General features: G+C 43.6%; 1 protein-coding gene across 1 annotated transcript in view; it reads right to left on the reverse strand.

Annotated features, from left to right (window-relative positions):
* YARS2 (tyrosyl-tRNA synthetase 2) overlaps nt 1-12,427 on the reverse strand; it is a 38,083-nt gene that overhangs the window by 16,105 nt on the left and 9,551 nt on the right. Inside the window, exon 3 of the mRNA XM_073621986.1 lies at nt 8,677-8,832. Coding sequence (XP_073478087.1) covers nt 8,677-8,832 — 156 coding nt within the window. The remainder of the gene's footprint in view (nt 1-8,676; nt 8,833-12,427) is intronic.

Below are 12,427 nucleotides of genomic sequence, written 5' to 3' on the forward strand. Positions count from 1 at the left end.
TACTAGCGTCCCCAGCAGTTTAGGGTTCCCAAAAACGCAGTGTTAGCGGGATCAGTACAGATACCTGCTAGCACCTGCGTTTTTCCCCTCCGCCCGGCCCAGCCCAGCCCACCCAAGTGCAGTATCGATCGATCACTGTCACTTACAAAACACTAAACGCATAACTGCAGCGTTCGCAGAGTCAGGCCTGATCCCTGCGATCGCTAACAGTTTTCTTGGTAGCATTTTGGTGAACTGGCAAGCACCAGCCCCAGGCAGCGTCAGATTAGCGCCAGTACCGCTAACACCCACGCACGCAGCATACGCCTCCCTTAGTGGTATAGTATCTGATCGGATCAATATCTGATCCAATCAGATCTATACTAGCGTCCCCAGCAGTTTAGGGTTCCCAAAAACGCAGTGTTAGCGGGATCAGCCCAGATACCTGCTAGCACCTGCGTTTTGCCCCTCCGCCCGGCCCAGCCCAGCCCACCCAAGTGCAGTATCAATCGATCACTGTCACTTTTTTTTGGTAGCGTTTTGGTGAACTGGCAAGCACCAGCGGCCTAGTACACCCCGGTCGTAGTCAAACCAGCACTGCAGTAACACTTGGTGACGTGGCGAGTCCCATAAGTGCAGTTCAAGCTGGTGAGGTGGCAAGCACAAGTAGTGTCCCGCTGCCACCAAAAAGACAAACATAGGCCTGTCGTGCCCATAATGCCCTTCCTGCTGCATTCGCCAATCCTAATTGGGAACCCACCACTTCTGCAGCGCCCGTACTTCCCCCATTCACATCCCCAACCAAATGCAGTCGGCTGCATGAGAGGCATTTATATGTCCTCCCGAGTACCCCTACCCAACGAACCCCCCCAAAAAAGATGTTGTGTCTGCAGCAAGCGCGGATATAGACGTGACACCCGCTATTATTGTCCCTCCTGTCCTGATAATCCTGGTCTTTGCATTGGTGAATGTTTTGAACGCTACCATTCACTAGTTGAGTATTAGTGTAGCGTACAGAATTGCACAGACTAGGCACACTATCACAGGGTCTCCCAAGATGCCATCGCATTTTGAAAGACCCGAACCTGGAACCGGTTACAGTTATAAAAGTTACAGTTACAAAAAAAAGTGTAAAAAAAAAAAAAAAAACACAAACAAAAATAAAAAAAAATAGTTGTCGTTTCATTGTTCTCTCTCTCTCTATTCTCTCTCTATTGTTCTGCTCTTTTTTACTGTATTCTATTCTGCAATGTTTTATTGTTATTATGTTTTATCATGTTTGCTTTTCAGGTATGCAATTTTTTATACTTTACCGTTTACTGTGCTTTATTGTTAACCATTTTTTTGTCTTCAGGTACGCCATTCACGACTTTGAGTGGTTATACCAGAATGATGCCTGCAGGTTTAGGTATCATCTTGGTATCATTCTTTTTAGCCAGCGGTCGGCTTTCATGTAAAAGCAATCCTAGCGGCTAATTAGCCTCTAGACTGCTTTTACAAGCAGTGGGAGGGAATGCCCCCCCCCCCCCCCCCCACCGTCTTCCGTGTTTTTCTCTGGCTCTCCTGTCTCAACAGGGAACCTGAGAATGCAGCCGGTGATTCAGCCAGCTGACCATAGAGCTGATCAGAGACCAGAGTGGCTCCAAACATCTCTATGGCCTAAGAAACCGGAAGCTACGAGCATTTTATGACTTAGATTTCGCCGGATGTAAACAGCGCCATTGGGAAATTGGGGAAGCATTTTATCACACCGATCTTGGTGTGGTCAGATGCTTTGAGGGCAGAGGAGAGATCTAGGGTCTAATAGACCCCAATTTTTTCAAAAAAGAGTACCTGTCACTACCTATTGCTATCATAGGGGATATTTACATTCCCTGAGATAACAATAAAAATGATTTAAAAAAAAAATGAAAGGAAAAGTTTAAAAATAAGATAAAAAAGCAAAAAAATAATAAAGAAAAAAAAAAAAAAAAAAAAAAAAAAAAAGCACCCCTGTCCCCCCTGCTCTCGCGCTAAGGCGAACGCAAGCGTCGGTCTGGCGTCAAATGTAAACAGCAATTGCACCATGCATGTGAGGCATCACCGCGAAGGTCAGATCGAGGGCAGTAATTTTAGCAGTAGACCTCCTCTGTAAATCTAAAGTGGTAACCTGTAAAGGCTTTTAAAGGCTTTTAAAAATGTATTAATTTTGTTGCCACTGCACGTTTGTGCGCAATTTTAAAGCATGTCATGTTTGGTATCCATGTACTCGGCCTAAGATCATCTTTTTTATTTCATCAAACATTTGGGCAATATAGTGTGTTTTAGTGCATTAAAATTTAAAAAAGTGTGTTTTTTCCACAAAAAATGCGTTTGAAAAATCGCTGCGCAATTACTGTGTGAAAAAAAAAAATGAAACACCCATCATTTTAATCTGTAGGGCATTTGCTTTAAAATAATATATAATGTTTGGGGGTTCAAAGTAATTTTCTTGCAAAAAAAAATAATTTTTTCATGTAATCAAAAAGTGTCAGAAAGGGCTTTGTCTTCAAGTGGTTAGAAGAGTGGGTAATGTGTGACATAAGCTTCTAAATGTTGTGCATAAAATGCCAGGACAGTTCAAACCCCCCCAAATGACCCCATTTTGGAAAGTAGACACCCCAAGCTATTTGCTGAGAGTCATGTCGAGTCCATGGAATATTTTATATTGTGACACAAGTTGCGGGAAAGAGACAAATTTTTTTTTTTTTTTTTGCACAAAGTTGTCACTAAATGTTATATTGCTCAAACATGCCATGGGGATTTGTGAAATTACACCCCAAAATAAATTCTGTTGCTTCTCCTGAGTACGGGGATACCACATGTGTGGGACTTTTTGGGAGCCTAGCCGCGCACGGGACCCCGAAAACCAAGCACCGCCTTCAGGCTTTCTAAGGCCGTAAATTTTTGATTTCACTCTTCACTGCCTATCACAGTTTCGGAGGCCATGGAATGCCCAGGTGGCACAAAACCCCCCCCCAAATGACCCCATTTTGGAAAGTAGACACCCCAAGCTATTTGCTGAGAGGTATAGTGAGTATTTTGCAGACCTCACTTTTTGTCACAAAGTTTTGAAAATTGAAAAAAGAAAAAAAAAAAAATGTTTTTCTGGTCTTTCTTCAATTTCAAAAACAAATGAGAGCTGCAAAATACTCACCATGCCTCTCAGCAAATAGCTTGGGGTGTCTACTTTCCAAAATGGGGTCATTTAGGGGGGTTTGTGCCATCTTGGCATTTTATGGCCTTCAAAACTGTGATAGGTAGTGAGGAGTTAAATCAAAAATGTATGCCCTTAGAAATCCTGAAGGCGGTGATTGGTTTTCGGGGCCCCGTACGCGGCTAGGCTCCCAAAAAGTGCCACACATGTGGTATCCCCGTACTCAGGAGAAGCAGCTGAATGTATTTTGGGGTGCAATTCCACATATGCCCATGGCCTGTGTGAGCAATATATCATTTAGTGACAACTTTTTGTAAATTTTTTTTTTTTTTTTTGTCATTATTCAATCACTTGGGACAAAAAAAAATAAATATTCAATGGGCTCAACATGCCTCTCAGCAATTTCCTTGGGGTGTCTACTTTCCAAAATGGGGTCATTTGGGGGGGGTTTGTACTGCCCTGCCATTTTAGCACCTCAAGAAATGACATAGGCAGTCATAAACTAAAAGCTGTGTAAATTCCAGAAAATGTACCCTAGTTTGTAGACGCTATAACTTTTGCGCAAACCAATAAATATACGCTTATTGACATTTTTTTTACCAAAGTCATGTGGCCGAATACATTTTGGCCTAAATGTATGACTAAAATTTAGTTTATTGGATTTTTTTTATAACTAAAAGTAGAAAATATCATTTTTTTTCAAAATTTTCAGTCTTTTTCCGTTTATAGCGCAAAAAATAAAAACGGCAGAGGTGATCAAATACCATCAAAAGAAAGCTCTATTTGTGGGAAGAAAAGGATGCAAATTTTGTTTGGGTACAGCATTGCATGACCGCGCAATTAGTAGTTAAAGCGACGCAGTGCCGAATTGAAAAAAGTGCTCTGGTCAGGAAGGGGGTAAATCCTTCCGGGGCTGAAGTGGTTAAAAAAGGCCATGATTTTTGTAAAAATCCTCGGTGCTGCCGAGAGACCAAAAGGAAGGGCATTGAAGTGCCAGTGAGATGGCTCGTTTCACACGAGAACTGCAAACCTGAGGAACCTTCGGTGGCTCTGGCAGATTGGTACATGAAGATAAGCGTCCTGAAGGTCCAGGGTCACCATGAAGACCTTTGGCAACAACAGATTCCTTACCAAATAAATGTTCTCCATTCGGAAGCGTCTGTAAACTATGTATTTGTTCAGGACGCTTAAATTTATGACCATACGAAAGCCGCTGGAAGCTTTCTTGGCCAGAAAGACGTGAGAATAAAATCCCCGGAACTTCTGAATTTCTGGGACAGGAGAAATAACTCCCTCTGTTTCCCACACAGAGATTAAATTTAACATGGCTTGTCGTCTCTCTTGGTCTCTTCGGTAGGTGGGTAAGAAAAAACTTCTGGGGAGGAAGACTTTTGAATTCCAGCCTGTAACTCTTTTCCAAAGTTTGAAGGATAAAGGAATTGGTGGAAATTTCTGCCCATTCCTTGACAAAATGGCACAATCTTCCCCCTACCCCAAACCTGGCGTCACTGGGTATTTTTGGAAGAGGCTGAAGGAGCAAAGGGAGCCCCTCATTTTTGCTTGTCTTTGTTAAAAGGACCATTTCTTTTTAGTATGTTGCCTGTTGGCTTTAAAATTATCCTTGTTTTGGAAGCCACGAAAGGGCTTCTTATTCTGGGGCTTATTCCTTTGGGAAAAGGGGAATCGTTTACTTTTCTCAGAGGAACGAGCTAAGACCTCTTCTAAGGAAGCACCGAACAAGAGTTTGCCTTCGAAGGGAATGCCACAGAGCTTATTCTTGGAAGTAAGGTCACCTTCCCAAGATTTAAGCCAGATAGCTCGCCTAGCTGAATTAATGAGAGAAGAAGCTCTAGCTGCGGATTTCACTGAATCTACTGCTGCATCAGCCAAGAAGGTGACTGACTTGGCAATGAGTGGGAGGGATTCCCTAATCTCTTCTTTGGGGGTGTCAGATGCAAGAAGATTATCCAGACGCTGAACCCATACGTCTAAATTTCTAGCCACACAGGTGGATGCTACTGCCGGGCCTAAGGAAAAAGCTGAAGCCTCCCAGGCTTTATGTAGCATTGAGTCAGCCTTTCTATCCATTTGATCTTTAAGGACCCCAGAATCTTCAAAAGAAAGATCTGATCTTTTGGACAACTGCGACATAGGGGCATCTAATCTAGGACACTTAAAGAAAACCTCCTCAAGTTCAGACTGAAAAGGAAATCTTCTTTTGTGTCCCCTGGATTGGAACAACCTTTTTTCAGGTTCTTTCCATTCAGACAGAATCATGTCCCTAAGAGACTGGTGTACCGGAAAAGTTTTTGATTTCCGTCCCTGTAGGCCCCTATACATTTTATCCTGTACTGATTGGGCCTGTTGTGGCATCTCAACCTGCTCTGAGGTATATATTGCTTTTAGTAGTTCATCAATATCCTCGACTGGAAAAAGATACTTAGATGAGCTACCTGCATCCTCCTCTGATGCAGACTTTTCATCAGATGAAGAAACTGGATTCTCAACTTCTTCCAGTATCATGTAAACTAATAGTCTCAGATACTAACAAGGGAAGGGACCTGGCAGAGTTAGAAGGGTCTTGGGCTATGGGTCTAGCTGAGGAAGAGCCTAGACCAGTAACCCTGTCATCAAGTGACCGAAAGGAGTCCACTACCTCCTTCATAGAAGTCATTAACTCCTTAAAAGAGGAAGACTCTGAACGGAATAAAATCCTCACAAAATAGCTTTTTATAACTATCAGAAAGCCTGGCCCTACAGTTCCCACATTTCTTCTTCACCGGTTTGGCCTAGAAAAAAGCAGAAACAAAGACCATAAATAAAAAGGTTCCATGCAAAAAAGTCCCTTGCTGTAGACTATCCACAGACAAGGGCTTACCTTGGAGGCAGTATGGGACCCGGATGCTGCCGCTGGTTCAATACGAATGGATGCTCCATCCTCAGACCTGTCCTCAAGCTCCATGAAGCAAGCGGAGAACGGCCGTAGAGAAGACTGCTGCTGTACTGAAAAACTGCACTTAGAATGGCGTTTTTAGCACACTATACCCCTGCAGCATGTCCTCAATGTCTCCACGCTATGCTCCTTTAAAAAACTCGGCGTCTGGAAGTGCGTCATGTGACTTCCGGTGCCATCTTGCCGCATCACCGGAAGTACTCCTGACGCCATCTTGGTAAACCGAAATGAATCATTTAGGACACAGTTCCACACAGCAGCGCTGGGGAAAAAAGGAAGGGAGTTGCCATCACTCACATAGGCAAGTAACCCTTAGAAACAGGGAACCCTTCTGGTACAGACTATCATCCAGGACTTGGCCACAACTAGTCCTGGATGAAACCAGAGAAGGGGGGTCCACCAACCACAGTTACCAGACCTTAAGAAAACAAAAAACGTGTTGGTGCTCCTGGAGTGTCTGGAAACACAAAACAACTGAGGGTCAGAGGAAAGGGAGGGGCCTTTTAAATTGTATCTGATTTGTGTTTCCTGTAGAGGGCGGAGCCAATCATCTCTCAAGTAGCTGTCCTGGAAGGTGAGGGGGGAAAGCTCTATTTGTGGGGAAAAAATAAGAATTTCATTTGGGTACAGTGTAGCATGACCGCGCAATTGTCATTCAAAGTGTGACAGCGCTGAAAGCTGAAAAATGGCCTGGGCAGGAAGGGGGTGAAAGTGCACTGTATTGAAATGGTTAAGGGTGTGCACACTTATGCAACCATATTTTAGTTTTACTTCCCTCCACCTAAAAGATTTCAGTTTGCTGTTCAATTGAGTTATACAGTTTATAGGTTACATTAAAAAGGTGGAAAAAGTTCTGAAAATATTTATCTTTGTCTCATTTTTTTTACATCACAGAAACCTGACATTATAACAGGGGTGTGTAGACTTTTTATATCGTGTGTGTGTATGTATGTATGTATGTATGTATGTATGTATGTATGTATGTATGTATGTATATATATATATATATATATATATATATATATACACACACACACACACACACATATATATATATATCCCCCTTTATCCCTCTTTCTGTTGCTTACTCCATTACCGTACCTCTCTTGAAGGGGGATAGGATAGAGTATTAATATATTCTAGTATTTTTCTATTTAAAGAGTGGTTTTTTTTATAGGACATATTTCTAAATGTGTTTTTTTATTTGTAGTTTTCATATATATACACGATACCAGCTGGGGTAATTTAGTCCTGAGGAAGCAGGGAATCCCGCAAAACGCGCCAGCTTTGACATCGACTGGTTTGTATACTCTGAACACAACAATTATTGGTGCAGTTACCCCTGCTTTGTAAACTGTTTTTAAAGCGAACACCACATTGTTGGTATTTTGGGGCACAAAGCAGAATCCCACTATGACATGGTTTGGTTGTATTATATACAGTATATAGTGCTGTTTTCCGACAGTGGTACGGGGACTTCCCGTCCTGTTCCCAGATTAAAATCAAGTTGGGATGAACACTGCTCAGCCATTCACAAGAAGCCTTGTATTTTTTATGAATAAAAACAAAATCCTCTGGCTGCAGTGGGGTGGAGAGCCGAGGTTGGATTATGTCACAATCTCCATCTTAGCCAATCAAAGGAGGTCTTGTATTAATCCATAAAAATACAAGGCTTCCTGTGAATGGCTGAGCAACCTTACTTGATTTTGTTCTGGGAATGGATTGGAAGTCCCCATACCACCGACAGCACACATTGGGCGACTTCAAGCATGTCTTCCTCGGCTGATCTCTATCACATGGGGGGATTATTAATTAACATAATGAAGATAACCTTATCTAAGTTTCAGCTAAATTTTGGCAAAATCAAAAGGTGTCAGCTGTATTTGCTTAAAATGTACTTTGCTTGAAAAAATGCCATTGAGCTGGGATTTAAAGCAAACCTGTAAAAAAAAAAAAATCAAATGCAAACCTGCACAAAACATGAAAGCTTAAAGTGATTGTAAACGATCACCTTCTAAAACAACCCATTCAATTAAAAATAGAAATGAAAAGGTAAAACATTTGTGTATAGATATAATAAAAACATTATAAAGACCTTTTTCCCTTTTTTTTATAAGTGATCACCTTCCCTCTGTTCTAAGCTGCATACCAGCTGAGCGGGGGAGAGACGCAGCAGCAGCACACTGAGCTTCTCCGTAAATGGCTGTGTAGTGGGGGGCATGTCAGGACAAAACTGATCATTGGAGGAGAGCATACTGAGTTCCCAGCATAGCTAGAGAACGGACAACACAGTGTGCCCTCCTGCTTAGTGTGGTCAGTTTTTGATTGAAAAGCAAAGAAACTGGCAGGATCACTGGGAATTTCAAATAAAGGAGGCAATACAAAGAGAACAGGATACTTTCTCACACAAGTACATGTTACAGCAGCCACATATCAGGAATATGAATTGTCGGGGTAACAAACACTTTAAATCCATTGAGTTCCTTCATGGAAAAACAGATATTTCTTCTTACAATCTAGCCAATGAGACCTCGTAAGAGAATCTGCAGAGATAGATTTGGCCTCTCACCTCTTGGCGGACTCCAAACCTTCTTTGCCATGGACCAGTTTTGTCACCTCTGCAGCCAGTCTCTTGTGTGGGATTCTCTTCTCCGGCTCCTTGCTATGCTGCTCCATGATGTGCTCAATCTCCGGCAATGGAATGAATGTGAAGAGCTTTAGGAAGCTGCAAAATTACAAAAATTTCACCATCGGCAATTTGTATATATACCCTATATACCAATCGTTGTTAAAGAGGAAAAGGTGCCCACATCCGTAATAGAATATACTGAAGCAAGGAACCCTCTTAATGGAACGTTTTAGGGCATGAAATACTACATATATGTAAAAAATTCACAATAAGCTTGATTTGTACACATTAAAAGTGTATGAAGTTTGTACCTATAAGGTTTACCTATAGGTAGAAACAAACCAGGAAACCAGGGGGGTTTATTGTACTTTAAGAGAGTTTGTTGCTTCAGTATAATTAGCAAATATAGGCAGGCAGGTGAAGAGTGAGGATATAGGCAGGCAGGTGAAGAGTGAGGATATAGGCAGGCAGGTGAAGAGTGAGGATATAGGCAGGCAGGTGCAGAGTGAGGATATAGGCAGGCAGGTGAAGAGTGAGGATATAGGCAGGCAGGTGCAGAGTGAGGATATAGGCAGGCAGGTGCAGAGTGAGGATATAGGCAGGCAGGTGCAGAGTGAGGATATAGGCAGGCAGGTGCAGAGTGAGGATATAGGCAGGCAGGTGCAGAGTGAGGATATAGGCAGGCAGGTGAAGAGTGAGGATATAGGCAGGCAGGTGAAGAGTGAGGATATAGGCAGGCAGGTGAAGAGTGAGGATATAGGCAGGCAGGTGAAGAGTGAGGATATAGGCAGGCAGGTGAAGAGTGAGGATATAGGCAGGCAGGTGAAGAGTGAGGATATAGGCAGGCAGGTGAAGAGTGAGGATATAGGCAGGCAGGTGAAGAGTGAGGATATAGGCAGGCAGGTGAAGAGTGAGGATATAGGCAGGCAGGTGAAGAGTGAGGATATAGGCAGGCAGGTGAAGAGTGAGGATATAGGCAGGCAGGTGAAGAGTGAGGATATAGGCAGGCAGGTGAAGAGTGAGGATATAGGCAGGCAGGTGAAGAGTGAGGATATAGGCAGGCAGGTGAAGAGTGAGGATATAGGCAGGCAGGTGAAGAGTGAGGATATAGGAAGGCAGGTGAAGAGTGAGGATATAGGCAGGCAGGTGAAGAGTGAGGATATAGGCAGGCAGGTGCAGAGTGAGGATATAGGCAGGCAGGTGCAGAGTGAGGATATAGGCAGGCAGGTGCAGAGAGAGGATATAGGCAGGCAGGTGAAGAGTGAGGATATAGGCAGGCAGGTGCAGAGTGAGGATATAGGCAGGCAGGTGCAGAGTGAGGATATAGGCAGGCAGGTGCAGAGTGAGGATATAGGCAGGCAGGTGCAGAGTGAGGATATAGGCAGGCAGGTGCAGAGTGAGGATATAGGCAGGCAGGTGCAGAGTGAGGATATAGGCAGGCAGGTGAAGAGTGAGGATATAGGCAGGCAGGTGCAGAGTGAGGATATAGGCAGGCAGGTGAAGAGTGAGGATATAGGCAGGCAGGTGAAGAGTGAGGATATAGGCAGGCAGGTGAAGAGTGAGGATATAGGCAGGCAGGTGCAGAGTGAGGATATAGGCAGGCAGGTGCAGAGTGAGGATATAGGCAGGCAGGTGCAGAGTGAGGATATAGGCAGGCAGGTGCAGAGTGAGGATATAGGCAGGCAGGTGAAGAGTGAGGATATAGGCAGGCAGGTGAAGAGTGAGGATATAGGAAGGCAGGTGAAGAGTGAGGATATAGGCAGGCAGGTGAAGAGTGAGGATATAGGCAGGCAGGTGAAGAGTGAGGATATAGGCAGGCAGGTGCAGAGTGAGGATATAGGCAGGCAGGTGAAGAGTGAGGATATAGGCAGGCAGGTGAAGAGTGAGGATATAGGCAGGCAGGTGAAGAGTGAGGATATAGGCAGGCAGGTGCAGAGTGAGGATATAGGCAGGCAGGTGCAGAGTGAGGATATAGGCAGGCAGGTGAAGAGTGAGGATATAGGCAGGCAGGTGAAGAGTGAGGGTTCTGTTACAAGAAATAATGAAACGCCAAGTGCCAGGAGAGGACATCTTTGGTCTGTAAATGCATAATTTCCAATTCAAAACATTAATGTTTCCATTTTTCACCAATCATTAGATGTGGAGGCTGCATTAGTTTTCTTTTTAGGCTTCCCTGCCCCTTTGTTTTCACCTGGAGACCTGGTCAGTAACACACCTCTTGTATTAAGAGTGCACCCACTCTGGATGGAGGAGCACAGGGGTACCTATGAAGAGTAGCATTATTAGAGTTGGGCGGAGGGGAAAGTTAGATTTACTAGCAGATTTAGATACACTAACAAATTGCAGCCAAACTCCAGCTCACCACTTTTAAGCAGTTACAGCAACAGTTTTGTTCTTTTTTTTTTTGCTTTTGGGATAAAGGATAAATAAATAAAAGCCCATTGTTGAACGCACACCTGTCAGTGTTAAATGGGTTGTCTCATCCCTCTAACCGCTGCATCTGCAAGAGAGCTTGTTCTTTTGAAAAACAAACTTACTAGCTGAATCAACAGGCGAAAATAAAAGAAAAAAAGCCTAAAAAAAGAAAATGAATGCAGCCACATCATCTAAGGAATAGTAAGCTGTGATACACTATATTACCAAAAGTATTGTGACGTCTGCCTTTACACGCACGTGAACTTTAATGGCATCCCAGTCTTAGTCCGTTGGGTTCAATATTTAGTTGGCCCACCCTTTGCAGCTATAAAAGCTTCAACTCTTCTGGGAAGGCTGTCCACAAGGTTTAGGAGTGTCTATGGGAATGTTTGACCATTCTTCCAGAAGCGCATTTGTGAGGTCAGGCACTGATGTGAACGAGAAGGCCTGGCTCGCAGTCTCCGCTCTAATTTATCGCAAAGGTGTTCTATTGGGTTGAGGTCAGGACTCTGTGCAGGTCAGTCAAGTTCCTCCACCCCAAACTTGCTCATCCATGTCTTTACGGACCTCACTTTGTGCATTGGTCCAAATCATTTGGTGGAATGGGGATTATGGTGTGCGGTTGTTTTTCAGGGGTTGGGCTTGCAGTTAAGGGAACTCTTAAGGCATCTGCATATCAAGACATTTTGGACAATTTCATGCTTCCAACTTTGTGGGAACAGTTTGGGGATGGCCCCTTCCTGTTCCAACATGACTGCGCACCAGTGCACAAAGCAAGGTCCTTAAAGACATGGATGAGTGAGTTTGGGGTGGAGGAACTTGACTGGCCTGCACAGAGTCCTGACCTCAACCGGATCGAACACCTTTGAGATTAATTAGAGCGGAGACTGTGAGCCAGGCCTTCTCGTCCAACATCAGTGCCTGACCTCACAAATGCGCTTCTGGAAGAATGGTCAAACATTCCCATAGACACACTCCTAAACCTTGTGGACAGCCTTCCCAGAAGAGTTGAAGTTGTTATAGCTGCAAAGGATGGGCCAAGGCAATATTGAACCCTACGGACTAAGATGGAATTAAAGTTTGTGTAAAGGTAGGTGTCCCAAAACTTTTGGTAAAACAGTGTATATAATAAATGTTTGCTTTTTGGGTTTAATGCCACTAACAAGAAGTCAGATAGGTTGTCACATCCACTTTACAAAGATCAGTGCTGATGTCTTGAGAAACAACAAAGTGAAATACTAGTTGATCTGCAAGAATAACTCTGTACACTAGATGG

The sequence above is a fragment of the Aquarana catesbeiana genome, linkage group LG03 (assembly GCF_042186555.1).
Source record: "Aquarana catesbeiana isolate 2022-GZ linkage group LG03, ASM4218655v1, whole genome shotgun sequence".
NCBI lineage: Eukaryota > Metazoa > Chordata > Amphibia > Anura > Ranidae > Aquarana > Aquarana catesbeiana.